The sequence below is a fragment of the Phodopus roborovskii genome, unplaced genomic scaffold (genome assembly GCF_943737965.1).
Source record: "Phodopus roborovskii unplaced genomic scaffold, PHOROB, whole genome shotgun sequence".
NCBI lineage: Eukaryota > Metazoa > Chordata > Mammalia > Rodentia > Cricetidae > Phodopus > Phodopus roborovskii.
The window spans coordinates 553,499-576,578 of NW_026125894.1; the positions used below are offsets into that span (position 1 = coordinate 553,499).

The 23,080-nt window shown below is 39.9% G+C and overlaps 1 protein-coding gene across 1 annotated transcript in view; it reads left to right on the plus strand.

The window, feature by feature from the left end:
- The window catches only part of Morc4 (MORC family CW-type zinc finger 4), a 55,739-nt gene extending 36,400 nt beyond the window's left edge, over positions 1–19,339 (plus strand). Inside the window, exons 13-17 of the mRNA XM_051178914.1 lie at positions 417–468; positions 1,772–1,944; positions 16,646–17,324; positions 17,853–18,136; positions 18,444–19,339. Coding sequence (XP_051034871.1) covers positions 417–468; positions 1,772–1,944; positions 16,646–17,324; positions 17,853–18,136; positions 18,444–18,597 — 1,342 coding nt within the window. The 3' untranslated portion in view covers positions 18,598–19,339. The remainder of the gene's footprint in view (positions 1–416; positions 469–1,771; positions 1,945–16,645; positions 17,325–17,852; positions 18,137–18,443) is intronic.
- Positions 19,340–23,080: the final 3,741 nt, after the last annotated feature.

Consider the following 23,080-nt stretch of genomic DNA (forward strand, 5'->3'; position numbering starts at 1 on the left):
GACTCTGTGTTTGCCCAACTTGTTATCTGCTTGTTCATTCTCCTCCCTGCCCCTCATACACACACACACACACACACACACACACACACACACACACACACACAGAGAGAGAGAGAGAGAGAGAGAGAGAGAGAGGGAGGGAGGGAGGGAGGGAGGGAGGGAGGGAGGGAGGGAGGGAGGGAGGGAGGGAGGGAGGTTATGAATGAGAATTTGAAATCTCTCCAGTCATAGAATTCAGGAATATAGCCCTAGTTCCTCTGAACTTCACGAGTGAACTAAATAGCGCTTAATTTTGAGATAGTCTCAGTACATAGTTTAGACTGACCTATAACTCACTCTGTAGACCAGGCTGGCTTTCAACTTGCAATCCTTCTTCCATTGGCCTCCAGAATCTAAACAGCACTTTTATCTTCTAGAGAGGAAACTATTGAGAAGAAGCAGAAGGCCGTGGAAAGTGACAAGCACCAGGTGAGAGACTGGTCCATGTCTTCGTCTTCTCACACTGTTTTCCCCAACACAGGCTTCCGGTCGAAGAATGCTGCATAGCATTGCTGAGGGTTTCTTCTCGCGCTCTCTTCTTTGACTTGGATCTTTGGGTTTTGTGTTGCTCTTCTGCTGTTGATGTTCAGATCACTTAAACAGAAGAGTCATGTCACTTATTTTCCAGATTTGGATTCTGGGCAGTGGGAATGACACATTTGCTGTCACATAACAGTTGTGTGCCATCTTCATAAGCTGCTCCTCTTGAGTTTCTGGTTTTCCTGTCTCCTTTCTTTTGGGATTCAGGGATCATTCCTTCCTCTTCTCTTGGGAAGAAGGGTTGGTTCTTTGTGCCTCCCCGCCCCCCCTCCCCATCCCTGCTTTCAGGCTGGCTGGCTTTATAAAGACTCTGCTGTTTTGAATTTTCAGGAGCACTGTCTCTCGGACATGGTTGCCCAGCTCCGGACGCTGAAGGGTGCAATAAGGTTGGCCGTCCTTTCAGGGACACTCCTTTCCTGACAGCCACCATAGCACCCATATATCTCCCCCACCCCTCCTTGCCTTTCTGCATGGTTTCCCTTTTGACCCTATTTCCCAGAGATGCTAGTGGCATGTTAGATTCACTTCCTTTCCCAGTCGGGCAGGACAGACTAGTGAGGAGAGAGGCAGTGTAACACTAATGCTTTTTCATGTACCCTGCTCGAGCTGAGGCATATAAGCAATCGTGTTTCATATCCTGTGCCTATACAGACATTGAGACTTCCTGGACTGCCCTATCCTCATTCAGTTTGCCTTCCCTCTATTCTTTCACCCTAATTATTCGTATTTTCTTCATATGCTGGCTCTCCTACCAGATCCCAGGTGCATGTCTCTGTTGTGTGCACTGTGAACATGTGGTAGCCTCTGGCATGTGTCTCTCCTAAACCAGCAGATACTTGCGGCAATGCAATTCCTTTCCACCCGTATTTTCAACACAGAGCTCGAAAGGATGAAAGCCCAGCCTTCACCTGGGTCGCAAGAAGCGAATAGACAGCGGTTGGGGCCTGGGTTGTGTTGTGGGTGGGAAATGTCTAGTAACCAATACAAGAGTTGATGTCTAACCGATAAGGTTAGTGACTGAATGTGTTTGGATTCAGTGTTCTAGTGTACATACTGTGCAATGTTTGTTCTGTTTAGGAAACAGTTTCTTTTTATTTGCCCAAGCATTCTTTCCTAGCATCAGAAGAATTGACACATCTTCTGGTATTTTGTTCAAACCTGGGATTTTTATGAACTATTTCTTTCTTGATAGGTTCTCAGTAATCTGCCAAAGAGTCCTGCTACACAAGATATGGCTGAACTAAATGACAAGACAATTGGGTACGAGCAAATCAGTAGCCCTAACCTGCTTCCATCTGTTGGAGAAGAAAACAAATCACCTCTTCAACTTAAGTCTCTGGATTCCAGTGTTTTTCAGTTTTCCAGGTGACTAAAACCTTCATTTCTTTTCAATAATAAGCCCCAGAATCTGTTTTCCTGTAGAGTAATTTGATATGTCATATGTAATATTTCTTATATATAGTATTATGTAATGTAAGTATACCACCACGCCAAGTCAGTTGTTTTCCTTAACACATGAAGTTCACTCATGAAAATATAGTTTGGAACTGATAGAATTGTGTCTTGCATGCGCCCCCTAGTTTTTCCTCCTTAAAAGTACTATGTTGAGCCTATATACTTTTGAAGTGAGCACTGTCTTGTGTTATCTACGGAAGACTCATATTAAATCTTTGAAAAGTAAAAAGTGCTGTATAAATAAGGTAATGCTATATACAAAGTCATTGGCCCTATACTTAAATTTATGAATATTAAAGTCTACAGAGGACTCATAGGCCTATGAGATGTTGGCCCTGTGTAAAATTAACTAGTAGAAATGTTTCCTAGAAAAAAGTCACTACTGAAAATTTGTTCTTGCTAACATGGTGGTACACATCTTTAATCCCAGCACCCAAGGCAGAGGCTCCTGTGTGTATAAGAGCAGCCTTATCTACATAGTGAATTCCAGGCCAACCATGTTTACACAGTGAGATCCTGTCCAGGAAAAAAAAAAGTTTGTTCTTGGCCTTCACTCACTTCATTTTCTACTGTGTCATCAATGTTGTTAGTCCATATAATAGGAAGGAGGATAACTATGTATTTTCTTAAGCGTTAGGCACCCTGAGGTACTAAACAGTCCCCATATTGTCATTAGGAATGAACATAGTATTCTTAATTCCTTGCATTTATCTTCGCTGTTTTCATTCTTGCAGGACAGGTAGAGAATTGCGCTCAAATATAGGAAATGTCTAGAGCCATCATTAATGTGATCTTACATAATAGCTGTGGATTTCTTAGTGTTCTTCTTAACATGTCGTAGGATAGAGGACATAGACAATTTCCTAGGTCACTTAACCTTTCCCACTAGTGATATACATTCTTTACCTGTTTGTTTCTTCTGAGGCAAGTCTTTCAGCCTTATAAACACTGACTTGTACAGGTTTACCGGCCCCCTGTACTGTGATTCTTCCCTATTTAAACTGTGTAGACAGTACAGGGATCTTTAGATGTCCTGAACAGGAGTAGATGGCCTCAAGAGAAAGTAAACTTTACAAGTAAGACTATTAAAAGAAGTAAATGACAATCTACATGAAAGCATTGGAACACTGCCTTGCTTGGGATGTGATCAGTATTTAGTAAGCAATGGTTAAATCCAAGTCAGATGGAAAGAGCAATTTAGGAAATTGAATGTTGTAGCAAAGGGGTAAAGAAATGACTGTCCACCCTGGTCTCTGTAGTTTGACCTGGATGCTACCCTGGTGCTATCAATAGTTTTTCATCATTCATTACAGGTTTGAATTTTTTTAAAAAAAAACTTAGTTTTCATTTTACATACCATCCTCAGTTCCCTCTCCCTCCCCTTCTTCCACCCCCAACTCCCCTCTTCTTACCCCCTGTTCACTCCTCATAGGGCAGTAAGGGCTCCTTTGGGGAGTCAACAAATCTGACATACCAAGTTGAGGCAGGACCCAGCCCCTCTCCCCTGTATCATGGCTGAGCAAGGTATCCCTCCAACTTTGGTTGGTTTTCTTTTTCCATATACAAAATATTTTATTTCATTTTATTATTTTACATATTGATCCCAGTTCCCTCTCCCTCCTTTCTTCCCTCTCTCCCTCCCTCCATCCCTCCCATGACCCCCACCACCACCCTCCCATCCCATCCCCCTCACTCCACAGGGAGGGTGATGCCTTCCAGGAGGGATCAACAAAATCTGTCAAGTCATTTGGAATAGGGACTAGGCCCTCCCTCCTGCCTCTAGGTTAAGGGAGTATCCCTCCATGGGGAATGTGTTCCCAAAGTCCTTTTGTGTACAAGGGATACATCCTGGTTCCACTGTCTGAGGTCCATTAGACTGCCCAGGCCTTCTAACTGAGACTCATGTTCAGGGGGTCTGAGTCGGTCCAATGCTGGTTTCCCAGCTATCAGTCTGGGTGCCCATTAGCTCCGCCTTGTTCAGGTCAGCTGTCTCTGTGTGTTTCTGTAGCCTGGTCTTGTCCTCCCTCTCTGCATCTGGATTCCAGTTCTGCTCAGCGTTTAGCCATGGGTGTCTGCTTCTGTTTCCATCAGCTACTAGATGAGGGCTCCATGATGGTGGATGAGTTAGTCATCAATCTCATTATCAGAGAAGGGTATTTATGGTAGCCTTTCCACTGTTGCTCAAATTGTTAGTTGGGGTCAGTCTTGTAGGTCTCTAGACATTCTCTAGAGTCAGTTTTCTCTTCACACCTATAATGGCTCCCTCTTTTATGGTCTCTCTCTCTCTCTCTCTCTCTCTCTCTCTCTCTCTCTCTCTCTCTCTCTCTCTCTCTCTCTTCTCTCATCTATTCATCCCCTGACTCAATCTTCCTAGTCCCACTTGCTTTCCTCTCCTCCCCTTCTCTTTCTCCTAGCTCCCTCTCCACTCACTGTCTCCCCCCCCCCAAACTCCCAATATGCTCAGGAGATCTTGACCCTTTCCCATTCTGTAAGGGAACTTGTATGAATCTCTTAGGTTCCTCCTTGTATCTTAGTTTCTCTGACAGTGTGAATTATAAGCTGGTGATCCTTTGCTCTATGTCTAAAATCCATGGAACTTCCTGGATCTGCTCTGAGCACACTGGACCCACCTATTCATGAGGGACCACCCTGAGTCCCCGCCTACAATTTTGGATTTTAAGGACATTGTTTCTTCTTTCTTAGTTGACTGGCTATTTTCATGCCATTGTTTTCAAATCCTTACACTTTAATGCCCACTTTTCTTTTTCTGCCTCCATTTGTTTGGTCACTCTGTCGTGGTTTATGCCTACCCCAGGAGAATTACAAATGCTCTTTGGGATGTTACAGTAAATATTTTGTGAGTGCAATACTATACTACATCCATTGGGTGGCATACCTCGTCAGCTTTTATTGGAGATTTTGTATGATTCTTTGTGGAATATAATAAAGTTTAGGCTGTAGAGGACAAGTAATGTGCTTTGAAATTTTATGTGTAATTCTAAATTCTTTCATGAGCTAAATGATAGCCATTGCTGCTAATAATATATCTTATGTAAGATTAGCAAATAATAATACTGATATTATTTAAGGCTGCACATATAGGACCATTCAAGTTGGTTGATGCACAGTAGCATTTCTGGCTACATAGGAGACTAAGGCCAGAAGGTCAATTGAGTCCAGGGACAGTAGACAAACCTGGATAACATACCAAAATATTGCTTCAATTTTTTTTTATTAGCAGGTTATTTCATTTGGAAGTGGGAAATTGGGGTACTCACAGGTTTAACACAATATAAAGAGTTTATGATAAAAGAGTATTAGTGAATAGATTCAACTAAGAGGTGCAAAGCTTTCCTTCATTATAAAAAAAAAAACCTAAAATGTGATAAGAGTCTTTGAGCCTTGTAGTCCTGCTTATTAACTATACAAAATAAAGCCTGCTCTGTCCAGGAGACCTTTAGGAAGTCATACTGAGGTAGGTTAGAAGGGTCCCCCACAAACGAAATTGGAAATTGCTTTATGAGTCTTCCACATCTAACAAGGGGAGATTGGAATTAGAATGCAATGAATAAAACATTCAGCTAAGGTGTAAGCTATCAATCATAACCTTTTATGGGAAGACAGCTTTGTTTTTGTAAAAGAAAGTAATTTACTTCTGTTCATTCATTCTACATAAATGTGAGTGCTCTATGAAAGGTAGTCTTTTAGTGTAATAAGGGATCCAAGATGATGGAATAATCAGTGTTTTGTGTAAATATCTCCAATGCATGCAAGTTTCCTTACAAATGGCACCAACTAAGGCCAAAGTAGCTGTAAGTGTGTCAACAAAGGAAAGAATTAGGGATTATAGTTTATTTACAGAGTTTGTATAAATTATGCCAAAAACTTACAAGTTTCTATTTTAAAATAATACTTTAAAGGTACGTCTGTTCTTTAGGAAAACTACTTCCATTTCCCCCAGTTTTATATTGTGGATGGTATATTATAGATAGACCCAAAGGGACTAGGTCTCTCTTCTCCCATCTAGCTTTATCTTCCCCAACTTGCAGGGTGGAGGCATTCGCTCAGACATAGCAAGCTGACTAAACTAAACCTCCATTATCCCAGTTCAAGATTGCTTATAGATAAAAGGTTCATTGTGGATGGAACAAGTCCAAAATCACGCCAGTCCTCATCCATAATGAAGATATTTCTCTCTGGAAGAAGTAGGCTATTGTCTCCACTTCCAAATTTGCATGAGTTGTTCAGCTTTGAGAAAAAAACAAGCGTTAAGGTTGAACTTCATGGCTTTACCTAAAGGAACTGATTTTTACATAGAACAAATTATCAAGAGTTTCATGCCTAAGGACATTGTCAGAAGTAAAATAGGTCATACATCAAGACAGATAATAATTAAGAGGGTGCTTATAACCCCATGACACAACTTGCAAAAATAAAATAAAATAAAATAGCCAGCTAGCCAAAAGTTTGGTAATAGAAAGAGAGAATGGCAATCAAGGAAAGTTTCTTGAGATGACAGTTAATTCCAGGTATCAGCAAGGGTCTGCATAAACACAAACTGGCAACCACTAAGAAACAAAAAAAAAAAAAAAAAAAAAAAAAAATGGGACAGAAAGTGAACTTGAAACCAGTACCCAAGCTACATTCAGATCAAATGGCAAAAGGCAGCAACCCCATTGACAAGGATTTCAATACTATGACTAAAATCACTGGCCAAATAATGCTCTAATCCAGTGACAATTCATAAGGAGCCAGGTTTAAAGATAAAATCAACTCCCTGAAAATTACCAAAATTAAATCAAGAACAGATAAGCAATTTAAATAGACCTATAGCCCCTAATGGAATATGTGTGTGTGTGTGTGTGTGTGTATTATGCATGCATGTACTAAATGAATGTGTTGCAAAAACAAACATATTTTAGTGGCAGCCTCCAAGCCACAAACAAATGCAATATAAAATGGTAAAACCTTAACTGGAAAAAGGTACTTAAACACACACTCTGACAAAAAAATGATCAGTGGTCTATTATGGACCAGGGATGAGCCCTGAGTTGTCTAAGGGTGGTGGTGGTGGTGGGGAAACACCTAAAATCAAGAAAAATATCCAAGTTAGTTTTCAGAGGCTGCAGAATAAGGTGGAAATAAACTTCAGGCAATCAGCTCATCTAAGTCACTAAGCTGAAAACAAACCTGGGGCTAGCAAGATGGTTCAGTGGGTATAGGCTTATTCAGCCAAGTTTGATGACCTGAGTTCAATCCCTGGGACACACATGATGGAAGGAGAGAACCAATTCCTACAAGTTGTCCTCTGACCTCCACAGTGTCCAGAATTTTATACTATATTTGCTAAAATATTTAGGTGTCATAAACAGATTATGAGATATGCAAGGAAATATAAAAGCATAAACTGTATGTAGCAAGCAAATTTAGGCTGTTGAAACTATACTTGAAGAGACCTTCATAATTAGTTTAGCAGATATACTCCAAAGCCAACATTAATAATATATTCAGAGACGTAAAGGAAAACATGGATGAAGTACTTAGGCAGGAATGAAGACAGTGTTTCATAAAGTACAAGATAGCAATAAAATAACAGAAACTATTTTTAAAATAACCAAATGGAAAACCTGTATGTAAAAAGAACAAGAACAGGCATGAAAATTTCTTCAAAAGACCTCAGCAACACACATTAAGAGTAAGAAGAATAATGAATTATCAAAATTGAAAAGTTTGATTCTTTATTATTCAGTTAGAAGAGCACAGACAAAAGTGAAAATGAAGAACGCTTCAGAGACCAAGGACACACAATGTCACATGAAGAAGGGACAGAAAAAAGGACATAGAAAAGGCACCTTAAAATAATGGCTGAAAACTTTCCAGATTTTACTAATAGCATTAGCCTGGGCACTTCAGTGCAATAAACTCAAAATACATAAACATCCAGACACATAATAGTAAAAATACTGAAAGCCAGAGACAGAGGGAAAATCTCTAAAGCAGAGAGTTAAAGTGAGTGGCCTTGTGCTAGCAGATCTCATTAACAGGTAACTTCTCATAATAATCAGTGGAGATCAGAATGTAATGGGATGCTGTTGTGACTTGGATGTGGTTTGTTCCCAGCAAAACTTGGGTTAACATTTAGTTGCCAGTGTAACAGAATTCATCAGACATTAAAAGGTGTTAGCATTGTGGAGGTCTCTGTCTTCTGCATAAGCTTCTGCCTTCTGCTTCTGCGATAAGTCAGGCAGCAGTGAGACTTTTCCATAAGCCACCTAGATCAGCCACCTGATTTTGACAGCATCCAGAACTGTGAACCAAAAAAAAATGACCCCTTTCCTTATAGGTTATCCAAGAAACAGACTAAAAAATAAATGAAGTATTTAAAGTACTAGAAAAAAGACTGTTAACCAAAAATTTAATTCCAATAAAATCATGTTTAGGAAGTTAAATGAGGTAAATTTATTCTTTGGTGCATAAATTTATACACAAAAACTGTAAAGATGTACTGCTAGCAGACCTGCCATATAAGAAATAACAAAGAACATTTTGTAGGGCAAGGGCTGTCTTTCATTAATTTCTTATGAAATTAGACAATAATCTGAATGCTGATAAAGATAATCATGTAATGAACTATAAAACAATATAATGTCATTCTTTATTCTATTGACCAGTTTAAGGAACACTTACTCAAAATGTTTATATGTAATTCTATAAGTGTATAGAGTTTAGTCTTTGGATATATTTTGTATATAAATATAACTTTGACAATAATAAACACAAAGGAAGTAGATTGTAGCAAGGCTGTATTGGAGTGGCAATACAGAGGGACCTCTGATGCATAGTCAGAAGTGAAGACAGCAAAAATTAAATAACAACAACAAAAGAAAAATGTACTTGTATCAGGTGGTGGTGGCTCACACCTTTAATCCCAGCACTCAGGAGGCAGAGGCAGACAGATGTCTGAGTTTGAGGATAGCCTGGTCTACAGAGCGAGTTCCAGGACAGCCAGGGCTACATGGAGAAAAACTTGTTTAAAAAAAAATTGTACCTGCTCTGTTTTCTTTTTATCACTTCCTCAATCAATAAAATATTGTGAAAAAGGTAATAATTGCTGAAATAATCTTGGGCTAGTTAGATGTTTTAGCAGTTAAAGGCATCTGACAACTTGAGCTTGATCCCTGGAATCTGCAGGACAAAAGGAGAGAGCCAGTTCCTACATGATATCCTCTGACTTGCATGCATAGGCTGTATGTAGCACCTGCTTGTGTACATGCACATACTTACATATGCAAAATAAGTAATCAGCTGGAAAAATATGAGTTAAAATAATGTATTAGACATGTAAATGTTCTACTAGACAATATATACATAACATGAAAAAGAAACTGTACTGGAGCAACAAAAGAGCAGAGAAGGCATAACACAAATAGAAAACAAAATCTAAATAGCTGTTATAAATTCTACCATATCAATAATAAGCACAATGAATCTGTGTTGCACAGTTCAGTCAAAAGACAGATGTAATCACATTAGATTTCCTTTAAAAGTCTGGATAAGCCAGCTACAGGAGATGCTTTAGGTTCAAATATGTAAATGAGCCAAAAGTAAAGGACAGAAAATGGCATAGCATATAAACAGCAAATTAAGAGAGACAGAGTTATTCTAACACCAGATAAAATATGTTTTAATGCCAAATGTAGTGCTGTACACTTATAATTCTAGCACTTAGGAGGGTGAGGCAGGAGGATCTCTGTTACTTTGAAGCCAACCTGAGCTACAAAGCGAGACAGTCTAATATTCTGTGCCCTAAAACAAAAGTACTCTAGATGTAAAAAGAGAGACATCTCATAATGAAAAAGTCCATTGGGAAGGCATGTGAAGAAAATCCCTAAGCATAATCAAACAGAAGGAAGGAAATGATTAAAGTGGAAATGAAATGGAGCATCGCAAAAACAATAGAGAAAGGTCAGCAGGACCAAAAGTCACCGTTTTGAGAGAACCACAAAATTTAAGAAAAACAAACAAAGCCATTATATTTATGATAGTTTCGAAGCTATTCAGAAAACATGAACAGACTTGGTATGAACAATATCTGTATACTAGGAAAAAAAATCTTGTTGAATTAAAGGCAAACTAAATGAAAAGAAAGACATCTGTCATTTCTGTTATCAAAGAGTTTGCTACTTTAAAAAAAAAATGGAGTAGTCTCAAACTGGTCTACAGATGTAGTATAATCTCCTCCACAGCACCAGATGGCTCTGTTGCCGTAATCAGCAGTGTCATCCTAAAATTCACACAGAAATGCTAGGAACCTGGAATTGGTTCAACAATCTTGAAAGAGAACAAAGTGAGTCTCACTCCCCTTTAAAAATCTACAGTAGTCAAGACGATGTGGTAGGGGTATAAGGCTAGACACACACTTCAGTGGAAAAGAAAAGAAAAACATGCCCTTAAATTTATGGTCAATAGACTTGAATGCAACAAAATGATGGTGAATCCCTACTTTGTACTATACACATCTAACTCAAAAAGACTTTCAGATCTAAGTGTAACAGCCAAGTGTAAAGCTTTTCAAATAAAGCAGGAGTAAGGTTTTTAACGTTGGACTAGGCTATAGGTTCTTGGATATACCACCAGAATGGAAGGAACAATGGAAAACAGTTCAATTGATAAGTGTAAAAATTAAAAGAGGTGGCTCGGTGATGAAGAGCACTTGCTGCTCTTCCTAAGAACCCAAGTTCAGTTCCCAGCACCCACAACCACCTGTAACTCCAGTTCCAGTGGGTCTTGAACCCTTTTCTGGCCTTTGCAGGTACTAGACACACATGCAGTGCATGTATGTACATACCTGCAGGCAAATACTCATACATGATTAAAAATAAATAATAGATCTTTAAAAACAAAATGAGCTGGGCAGTGGTGGTGCATGCCTTTAATCCCAGCACTCAGGAGGTAGAGGCAGGCCAGTCGCTGTGAGTTCAAGGCCAGTCAGATCTACAGAGCAAGTTCCAGGACAGCCAGGGCTTTTACAGAAAGAATTCCTGTCTCCGGGGGGGGGGGGAGGGGGCTGTGAATAACCTTGTCAATAAGGTGATGAGAAACTGAGGCAGAAAAATTGGAATTTCAAGGCTAGCTTGAGTTGTAGTGAAACTGTCTCCAAAAGTAATAGCAGCAGCAACACCACCAAAGTAAAAGTAACTACCCATAGAATTGAGGAAAGTCACTTTGGAAAAGTTATATGCAATAAAGAGTTGGAATCCAGGCTATATAAAGCCTATTACAAGTCACTAATAAGATAGGTTAATGGGCCAACGGAGATAAACAGATGACTAATAAGCAAATGAAAGGAGGCTTAGTATCAGTCACCACGAAAGCTATGCAAATCAAAACCAAAGTGAGTTTTTACTTGACAGCCACTAAGGTATATTACACGTGGCACAAGCAGTGCCACCCTCCAGTATTGATGTTGATGCGAAATATTGCAGTTGCTTCAGTGGAAAAGTCTGGAAGCACTACAGATTCTTTAAGTAGTTAATGATCCAGTATTTCCACTCCAAAATATGTACTCTAGAAAACTGAAAATGTATATTCATGACAGAAGCTATACACATGGTCATAGCAGCATTGTTTACTGTAGATAGGTGAAAGCTGCCAAAATTCCCGTCAGCTGAGTAGAGAATACAAAATTTAGAATATCCACTTAAATTTCTTTCTTTACTTTCTCACAGTTTTTAGTGTCTTTCACTTCCTTAGACGTATTCCAAAGTATTGTAATTTTCTGAGGCTATTGTGAATGAAACTGTTTCCCCAATTTCCTTCTGAATATGTTTGTTGTTTATATATAGGAAAGTCTCTCTCTCTCCCTCCCTTCCTCTCTTTCTCTCTCACTCAGTCTCACCCTCAGTCTCTCTCTCTCTCTCTTTCTCTCTCTCTCTCTCTCTCTCTCTCTCTCTCTCTCGTGTGTGTGTGTGTGTGTGTGTGTGTGTGTGTGTCTGTGTTAATTTTCTTGCTACTTCTCTGAATTATTTATCAGATGTAGGAAATTTGTTGTTGAGCCTTTAATTTGAGATTTAGACTTTGAATCCCTAAACTCTCTGCGAGTTTTATTATGAAGGGATATTGGGTTTTGTCAAAGTCCGTTTTTTGGATCTAATGAGATAGTCAAGATGCTCCTGTTTTCTTTAATGATGCGACTCCAGGGTAGGCTCAGTCTCGAGACTAGTCTGGTAACACAAACTGGACTTGATGGAGGTGAAAAATAAGATGAGTCAAAATTGGCTAGCTAAGGAGGAAAGAGGGTGGACAAGGTAGACAGGGGAAGAGCTGAGGAAGGAATGAATATGATCAAAGTACATTTTATTATATTGTTAAAGAAAAAGTAAACTATTTAAAATTAAAAACCATACAATGGAATATTGTTCATCCATAGAAAGGATTTGTGATACTAAGTTTTTTGTTGTTATAATGAAATGTCCTAAACTGTGTAACCCATCTGGAAGCTTTAAATATAAGTAGCACATCACTAGCTCTGGAGAAGAAAGGCCTTCTTCCTGGCAGAATGCCGAGATGATGTAAAGCATCAAGTGGCAAGAGACAGGAAGCACACATCTGTGTCTGCATCTGTATTCTCTATGTTATCAGTCTTCTTCAGTGTCTTCCCCTCTCCACTGTCTGCTTGTCTCTCCCCTGATTTTTTCTTTCTTCCTCTCCTTTTGATGGCCCTCACTAGTAATCAGTGGGGTTTTCCCTAATGGCTTTATCTAACCATAATCACCTCCCAAAGGCCCTACCTGGACACATACTTGAATCAAGTTTTTCCATATTTTGTATCTCACAAGGGGATTAGCTTTTTACAGGTAAATTATTGGGGTGCATACTCAAACCATATCAACACCAGAAAGATGGTAATATACTGATCCAACTTGGATAAATGTTGGAAACGTGCTAAATAAAAGAGACCAGTCAGGCTTGTTATCCCAGCAGCTCCAAAGTCTGAAGCAGGGAATTGCTGTTGATGGTCACATATACCCTAAGTAGGTAAATGTGCAGCATTTCTAACAGAAGTCATTGCAAATTAGCATATACACATTGCACAGGGGCCACAGATTTGTTTCTTCTTCTTCTTGCCTGTCATGGTGTCTTAAACAGAGTGAATGTTCAAAAACTAAAACATTATAATTCCAGTATAGTCTTCTGCATGTTGTTTGTGAAGTATTGAACTCACATCAGAGAAAAGCACTTCAGGAAGTGTTTTGAAGTAGTAGAATGATGGTATGTGTAGTTTTCTCTGAAAATGTAAAATAATGAGAACATAATTTAAAATATAAAATGACAACAGAGAATGTGATAAAAAGAAAAAAAACAAGTAGAAAACAGTGTTGTTGAATTTCTCACATATGAAACAATCTTTATACCGGATACAGGTCTGGTATGAGGATCAATTCCTACAGATAAGAACCAGGGTTTCTGGAGAAATATAGACAAATAACAGAAATCCATAGTTCTGTTTTTGTTGTTTTTCTCTGTGTATCCCTGGCTGTCCTGGAACTCACTCTGTAGCCCAGGCTGGCCTTGAACTCAGAGATCGCCTGCCTCTGCCTCCCAAGTGCTGACACGATAGTCCTATTTTGATTTCCATTTTACATGAAGGTTTTGTTCCCTGTTTCTATAACATTTAAGTGATCGCTGTCAAGGAGGTTCCAATTCTGTACTCAAGTAGTACTCAACACACATATCCCATAGATGGTAATGCATGTTATAAAAGAACATTAAAATTGTTCCGAGAGGTCCTGGGGAGATAGCTCAGTTGATAAAGTGCTTACTAGCCAAGCACAAAGACCCAGGTTCCATCCACAGCACCCACATAACAAGCCAGATTCAGCAGTGCATGCTTGTAATCTCGCCACTGGGGAAACAGAAGATTCCCTGGGGACTTCATCTTCAGGTAACCTTGCCTGATCATGAACCCCAGGCCCCAATGAGACACCCTGCCTCAAAAAGCAAGGTAAATGACTCTTAGAAACTACACCCAATGTCGACTTCTGGCTTCCACATACACTTGTGTATACACACACACATACACACACACACACACACACACACACACACACACACACACGTACACACAGTGTCACAAAAATTCCAAGTAACACTCAAGCAAAATTTAAATGTGCAATGTTAGAAAAGGGGACATTGTAGTCAAATGGGTCATAGTAAGAAGTCAGCCAGCAATTCAGTGTGTCTAGTGTTTGTGAAGGAAGTAGTGGGAGATAAAGTTAGGGCCAAATTATATACCCCTGCTCTTCCACTTAGCATCTGCAGATAGTCAATTATAACCTCTTCCTGATAGTCCCTTAAAAGCAGTTAAGATAATATTACCACCTGCCATCCAACTGAGAGAATCAGATAAGGTTTTGTACACTGTCTAGCATAGAGGATCCTAGTGTTTTGGCATGGGAAGGCTTGATTGTCCAGTTAAGTCATTTAATTTTTTTATGTTATAGGGAGCATCAGATTAAAAAAAAAATGTAAAAGGGAATTGCATAAGCTGGGCTTTAGGATGAGTCTGAGGGGAAACAGGTTATAGGAAGCCATTGCAACAATCCAGAAAGGTAAAGATAGACACAACCAGCATATTTGTAGTGTAAATCACCATTTAAAACTGTAAAAAATGCCAACAGTTTGATGATGCTGACACCAGTAAGAAACAGAGGAGAAGAAAATGTTTGAAGGAAAAGGTGAAGAGACTGTTTTATATACACCAAGTTAGAGATACCACTGGGACCTCCGGGAAGTTGTAAATTCAGTATTAGGGGTTAGAACTTAGGAGAATGGGGGGGGGGGGTTGCCTTCCCATAGGTTGGAGTCAACAGGTTGTCTGAGATAACTAAAAGGAAGGAGCATAGTCAAAAGTGGAAATAATTATGAACAGATCCTTAGTTGGGCAAGTGAAGATAAGACAAATAATACAAGTTTATTTACCTTTCATGAAACTTGGTTTTGCCTTTGTTTTTTGTTTTTTGTTTTTTGTTTTTTTTTTTTTTTTTTTGTTGTTGTTGTTGTTTTTTAAGACAGCCTAAGTCTGTACCCTCCCTCTCCCCTGATAGGCCTGTAGCCAAGGCTAGCTTCAAAGTCATATCAATCTTCCTGCCTCAGCTTCCCAAATGCTGAGATTACAGGCATGCACCACTATGTCCAGCTTTTCTTTCTGTGTAGTATTATACCAGCTGCTGAATAACACAAGAGCTGTTGAGATGTCAGGCCATTTTGGGTTCTGAAAAACTCAGAGCCTTATAAGAAGTTAAGGTTAAGATGTCCCACAGATGTTCTCTGAAACCACAGAGATAAGGGCAGGCTTCAGGTCTGAGGAGGCTAATTACATGCCTGATCCTTTCTCACTGAAAGTTCAATAGCTGATTTTTACATTGGCATCTCTTGGTCACCTGGAGAGAGGACAATTATAAGATGGAAAACGCATTCCCAATCCTTCTGCCTATTGAAAATTGCTATGGATTTCTCAGGCACCAGCTGCTTTGATAAATTATTCACCCATTAGTGCCTGTAGCAGCCAGAAAAGGGAGGTGATTTCAGACCATGATCTTGGGTTTGTCTGAAAAACAAAGGGAGCCCCAGTTTGTGCCTGACCAAGTGAAGTTGTTTGTCCTAATGGGGAAATGACTTGAACTGACTGGTTTACTGACTTTTTTCTAACTAGGGCCTTGTGTTTTAATTAACTTTTACAAGGGAATAATGGGCAATAGCCATAATCCACTTGGCTGGCAAGAAATTGTATGGAGTTCTACTGCAGTATAAAAATGTGCTTAGTCTTTGATACTAGAGGGTTTTGTGATACTTTAAAATTAACGAGCTTGCTTTATTCTCTGCATACATTGCTAGGATTTTTTATGACCTTTTATTCCATTCTGTGTTAAGAGATTGTGTGTGTGTGTGTGTGTGTGTGTGTGTGTGTGTGTGTGAGAGAGAGAGAGAGAGAGAGAGAGAGAGAGAGAGAGTTTAGTTTTTGTTTGTCTTCCTCTACTTGCCTTTAGGAAGTGTCACAGGTGTCACAGCTATGCTCGTTTAAAATTCATTTTTAAAAACATTTTACCAAGGTCAGCCTCCTCCTGTTTTATTCTTATGCTGACCCTTAAAAACGTATCAACTCTATTTCTCCCTTCCCACCATTTTCCAGTTCATCCAGTTGCACGAGTGAAGGGGTTGAAGTGCTTGGGGTGGGGGCTGAGTTGTTGTACTGCTTTGTTAATATAACAAAGTACATTAGACTGGGTAACTTTACAAGAAAAAAAATGCTTGTTCAACTCACAGGTCTAGAGATTCAAGGGCACGGTGTGGCACTGCTATCACCTTGGCTCTGGTGAAAGCCTTATGGTGGGTGGGATCACATTGTTTGGGTTGTATTCAAGAGAAAGCTGTTACATCTTTTATAGCATCTGATTTTCTTAAATGTTCCCACATTACCTGTTAACATTGACACGCAAAGGACAGCTTGCAACACACTCTCAGGAGTGTGCCTTAAGGAAAGGATTGATAAAATAAAAATGTTCCTAGCCTGTACTGTGACAGCTTACAATTTGATTTCTTCTTTTTGCAGTAAGTACAAATTGATCCTAGGCGAGGAGCCTGCGGAGAAACGAAGGAGATTTCAAAATGACATGACACCATCTCCTATAGACTATTCCATGTCCAGTCCTTACAGACGGGTAGATGCAGCTGTTGCCTACCCAGAAGGAGACAATAGCCTTGATAAATCCAGTTCAGAGAGAAGTACACCACCATACCTCTTACCGGAATACCCAGAAGCAAACAAGAATACAGGACTGAACAGGGATGCTCCAGCACTTTGCCCAGGGTCCCAGGACCAAGACCAGGAATCCCTGCTTCCTGAAGAATTGGAAGATCAGATGCCAAGATTGGTAGCAGAAGAATCTAACAGAAGTATCGAGAACATAAACAAAGAAGTGAACAAAGGGCCTTTTGTAGCTGTAGTTGGTGTTGCAAAGGGACTTACAGATTCAGGAGCTCCCATCCAGCTAATCCCTTTCAACAGGGAGGAGTTTGTCGGGAGAAGGAAGGCAGCCGAATCATGGAACCCAAATCCTTATTCTTCTGTGGCCCCTGCTGCAGCCACTCCAGGGAAAGGAAAAGGCTGCCAGGAGAGTGGAGGTCGTAACATGCCAAAGATAAAGAACCAGAAAGAACTGGAAGAATTGAAGAGAACTACAGAAAAACTGGAACGTGTTTTGGCTGAAAGGAATTTGTTCCAGCAAAAGGTTTGGGCACTGCTTTACCCCTAGGGATAAGAAGAGGTCATTGTAAGAAAGGGACTAGGGCAGTGGTTCTCAACCTTTCTAATGCTGCGACCCTTTTAATGCAGTTCCTCATGTTGTGCTGACCCCCTAACCATAAAATTATTTTGTTGTTACTTCATAAATGTAATTAGCCACTGTTAAGAATCATAAGATAACTAGCTGTGTTTTCTGATGGTCTCAGGCATCCTCTGTGAAAGGGCCGTTTGAAATCCCAATGGTTCGCAACCTGCAGCTTGAGAGCCACTGGACTAGGGTGCTGATATTTGGGTGATTTCTCTCACACTCTGAAGCTTTTAAACAAAATACGTTGTTAAACCAGTCCACGATATGCCTCAGATTGAGTGGACCCTAATAGGCTTTCCCTCTGTATTTTAGGTTTGACGAGATATTTGCCTAAGTATAATAGGGCATTATAAATAATGAAACCACAGGGTAGGTTTAATAGGAATAGTTGTGTGGGTAACTGATTATCTCTTTCTTGGACTGCAGGTGGAGGAGCTGGAACAGGAGAAGAACCACTGGCATTCTGAATTTAAGAAAGCTCAACATGAGTTGGTGACCTATAGTACCCAGGAGACAGAAGGCTTATACTGGAGCAAGAAGCACATGGGTTACCGCCAAGCTGAATTCCAGATCCTGAAAGCCGAGCTAGAAAGAACCAAAGAGGAGAAGCAAGAACTAAAAGAGAAACTGAAAGAGACAGAGACACACCTGGAAGTACTTCAGAAGGCCCAGGCCTCCTACCGGAACCCAGAGGGAGATGACCTAGAAAGGTTAATCACTAGGGTTTAGTTATGAGCTTGTGAGGACTAATGGGGATTAGCTAAGACCCCCGCTTACTGGTCATAGACAAGGGAGAAAATCTTAATTCATTGACCACCATGGATTGAGTAATTATTTCTTAGATAGCTGCAGCTAGTCTCCCTGTGTTTGATGGCATGGTGCTTTCTGCCTTCTTTCTACCTAATGGAGATGTAATTGTTAAGAAATGTAGGCCCATTTTGAAGGGACTTCCATTTTATTCTGTTGGCTAATGACTTCATGTCATCTCTTCTCCTGCCCCCTCACTCCATCATACAGGGCTTTGGCAAAGCTTACGCGGCTACGTATCCACGTCAGCTATCTCCTTACTTCTGTCCTCCCTCACTTGGAGCTTCGTGAGATCGGGTATGACTCAGAACAAGTGGATGGGATCCTGTACACAGTGCTGGAGGCAAATCACATACTGGATTGAGCACCAGACTATATATCCTCTCCTCGCTTTCTTTTCCCTTTTATGCCTGTGTTCTGTATGTCCTCCCCTATCTTCTCTCTGATGCTTTCTTCCCTTCTCCCTTCTGACCCCTCCCCCAGCCTCTTTCTTTCTCTTTCACCTTTATGCCTTATATCGAGAATCTTTAAGTAAGTCCTGGTTCTTAATCAGTTTGCTTTGCATTCATTGTGGGTATGGAGAAAGAGGCCCTTTAAGTAGCCTTTTAAGAGTCCAGGAAAGCAGTAGTCACCAAGTTAGGTGACCTGAAAGCTCTAATTTTCATGATCTAGATACTCGGTCTATTTCATGTTCTAGTAGTAGTTCGTATTCATTTAGGTTAAATCTGTCAGCAAGTGTTGGGTCCAATGTACCTGGTGGGATAAAGGATGCTTGCAGCCCGGCCAAGGCTCTAACAATCTAGTTGGAAGCCCAAGTCACAGCAAGTTAACTAACTGTACAAAGAAGGGTATGGTGTGGATGAGTGATATAAACATGATGTGGAAGGTAAAGGAGAGCAATGTAAAGGAAGGCAGTACACCCTAAGTGGGACCTAAATGAAGCTTTAAAGTATGAGCATGACAACACTCTCAGTGATGGTTGTTTAAGTGGTAGGACTATGGTCGATAGTTTTTCTTCTTCCTATCTTCTTGCCCTTTTCAAATTTTCTATAACATTCTTGTTATTCTCTTCACATTGGAAAATAAATTGTTTTGAAAGCTAACAAGTAGGCTTGAATTTGGGTGTCAAATGAGACATTTATGAAAGTATAAAGTCATTTTACATTTATAATTTATGTTGAGCTTAACATTGTCTCTGGAGAGACAGTGTAAACAAATGTGCAAAAAATCCAGAATGTGAAAAAATGTGTTTGGTAAGAGTGACAGGTTAGTGTAAAAGGAACCCACCAACCAACTCCCCAATTCTCCATGGTGATTTTATTTTAATAACAGATATGTGAAAATAAATATATAAGGATGTAAGTTTTTATGTATCACCACATTGTTAAAATTCAGGTATTGGGGAAAATATTTTAGATTAGAAAGATTTGCTTGCCGTCCCTTGCAGTACATTTACAAACTTTCTAGGCTATACAGAGTGAGAGGAAGACCTCGGAGTACAGAAATAGTACATCTTATACTCATGTAAAGAAGGTGTTTTATGACTCCATTGCTTTATTGTTCTTATGTAGATATAGTTAAAGGTACTCCTGAAAGGTCATTGTACAGTGAAAAAAAATATATATATATATATATATATATGTACATATATATACATACACACTCCTACCTATGTATATGTGTGTTTCAGCATCAAGAACTAGGAAGTAGAGGATAGGAATAGTAAAAGGAAGGGAATCCACCAGCAGTAAAAGGATTCTCTAGTACAGACAAAACATTTTGGATAGTCGTTCTGTTTTCCTCAGTAGATGTACTTCAGACTGTCCCAGGGGATACTTTACCTCCTTTGAAGGGAGTCCTATCATAAATAGATATCCCCATGAGTCTGGAGAATATGGGGAGGCCATAGCCAGGCTTCACCATTAGAATAGTACTTAACCATACCCCTGCTCCTACCACTCTACCTCACCCCAGCTCTATGACATTGCATCATTACCTTCCGTGTTAGACATTCGCATCGGTATATCCAAGGCCTCGGTTGTCTAAATGGTGTTTTAACAAGGGAAGGAAGGATAACACATGCGATTATGTTCTCAGTGATTCTCGTTTTTCAGATAGGGACTGGAGGGGTGAGATTTTTGCATAGATAAGAATAATATGAATGGGAGCCCAGGAGATGAGGGGTTTTAGTGAATGGAAATTTCAATCTATATAACTATTTGTTGGATGAGTGGGGGAAGAAAGATAGAAAACTTAACTCATCTTTACCGGTGCTTCCTGTCTGCACAAACTCCCTGGTTCATGTCCTGTCAGCCTGTGGTTTTGAATCCACACTGCTTCTTCCAGCAACACTCACCTGCATTAGTCTCTCCACTTTGTTACCTTACGCTGACATCATACGATTGTCCCACAAGACCCCCTCCCTAGCTATGTATACTTTGTTTCAGCAACCTTTTATCACTCGTACTTCTTTGGCTGACTTGGTTTCCGGCTGGAAGCATGTCGAGCTGTCAACTAACTGCGGAGGCTACACTAGTACTCTGCCCTGGGATACAGTCTTTAACCTTACCACAATAAAAGGATTCTCTAGTTACAGACAAAATGTTTTGAAAGGTGACCCATCATAGATAAATATACCCGTGAGTCTTGAATTCATGTCAAATAACACTGTGGAAAGACTGTAATGTTGCCCATCCCTTACCAGAAGCCATGATCTAGTTTGGAAATAGGTTCTGCCAACAAAGAAAACATAGTTGCCTCCCCCTGGCTTTCCTCTGAGGTTAACATAAATCTTGTAAATGTTTCCCTTGAATTTGCCTCAGTTAGCATGTAGTTACTTGTCATCTCATTCCTTGATGATTGAAATTGATTCTTAATAAGCCTCCCTGGTCTCCTATTCTCATCACTCAGTATACACTTCTTAATATCACCTAATAGCTCTTAACAATTGTATCAGGTTATGTCTCTGCTCAAAGATTTGTTCTTGTTCTCTTATGCCCACAGAATGTTATTCAAGTTCTTTAGCATGGTTCTTAAGCCCTGTGTTATGTGGTTACCCTCTTCTGTACACTCATCTTCTGGCAAGCCAAACACAAGCTCTGTTCCACCCACATTAAACTCCTTTTTAATTTCTGAATGGCCTCTGCCTTTGCTAGTCCGCTCCTGGAATGTTCTCCTTAATCATCTTTCCTGTGGTTCAAATGTCAATTTGTTTCTGAAAAATTCCTCGAACCTGGGAAGGCATGAAATTTTTCTTTGAACGTTTAAGCCTCGTGTCGGTAATAAGACTTGTGTCATAAACTTCCTGATCCTGCTTTCCCTATTAGAAAGCTCCAGATTGATATTCAACTTCCTACTTGACATTTACACTTACATATCTCACGGACGTTTCTAGTTAATCATGCTAAAAATAAACAACGACATACCCCAGGACTTTTCTTCCCCCATAGTTTTCTTCATGCTAGAAAATGGCACTTCCTCCCACCTGGTTGCTTAAGCTAGAAACCTGGAAGTCATCCTTAATTCCTCATCTCATTCCCTACATCCAGTCTGTCTGTTGTTTCTATTTCCAAAGCATAATCTTGACTCTACTAGCTTTTACCACAGCCTTAGTCTAAATTCCCATTGTTCCTTTGCTTGGATCACCTTGACTAACTGGAGACCTTGGATCATCTCTTGTGCTCACAATTGTCTTATCACTAGAAATAGTGTGTTTTTAAAAAATAAAATACAAATCAAATCATGTGACTGCTTAACGGCAATAACCGATTCCTCATTTCATTTAGAGTAAAACTGCATTACAATGTCCTACAGGACCCCTGCCTACCTCTTACATTTGTCTCAGTGATCTTTCATCATTTACCCCTTCACATACCCTCTCCCACTCCCACGTGCACTTGGCTTCTGGCTGAAACATCAAGTTCTCACTTAAGCTCAGAGCCCTCACCTAGATTGTGCCTTCTCCTGAGATGTTTGTCACCTATTCTGTCCTACTAGAATGCTGTGTTTCCAGTCTTGGCATGGTTCATGCTTCTTGCTTCTATCTTCCTCCTAGATATGCCTTGTGTTTACATTGTCTCCCCACAGTTTCCTTGTTTTGTTTCTAGTTCATAACAAGCTTTTATACCTACTTATTTTCATTCATTCAACAAATATTCATTGGGCACCTACTATGCGCTGAGTGATACCCAGTGGTGAATATAACACACATTGTTCTTTTATACCTGTTTTAAATAAGGTCATGCTTGGATTGCTAACTGCTGTATCCTACCGCTTATCATAGTACCTGGGATATAGTAAATAAGCAATAAATGATTCTTAATGGCTTAATGATGGAATTGTGTGTTGTTCATATCTCCATCTCAGTGATCTAAAACAATGTCCCATTCATTGAAGAGGGTAAATAAGTCAGTATGAGTGAGGTAGATAACAGTCCTTGGCATAAACCTCTGAAACGAAAGACTGATACATTAGGTATTGCAGGCTATAGGAGAGGGGCCCCTGTGAGTACCTGGCGTTTCACATTAGCAACTTCAACATGTGAAAGTCAAAAGGGAGATGGGTGCTGTTCACACAGACAATCTGAATAAATACTGAGAACCACAAAATGTAACCAGAAGACTGTTCTACAGATCAGATCTTGAGAGTAAGAACTAAACAGAAAAATATTTTTTTGGGGGGGGGGCGGTGGTTTGTTTTTTGAGGCAGGGTTTCTCTGTGTAGCTTTGGAGCTCTGTAGACCAGGCTGCCTCCCTAGTGCTGTGATTAAAGACATGCGCCACCAAAGCCTGACCAGAAACATATTTCTAAGAACTCTTCAGTCTTTTCAAGAGTGATGGTGGTTCGTT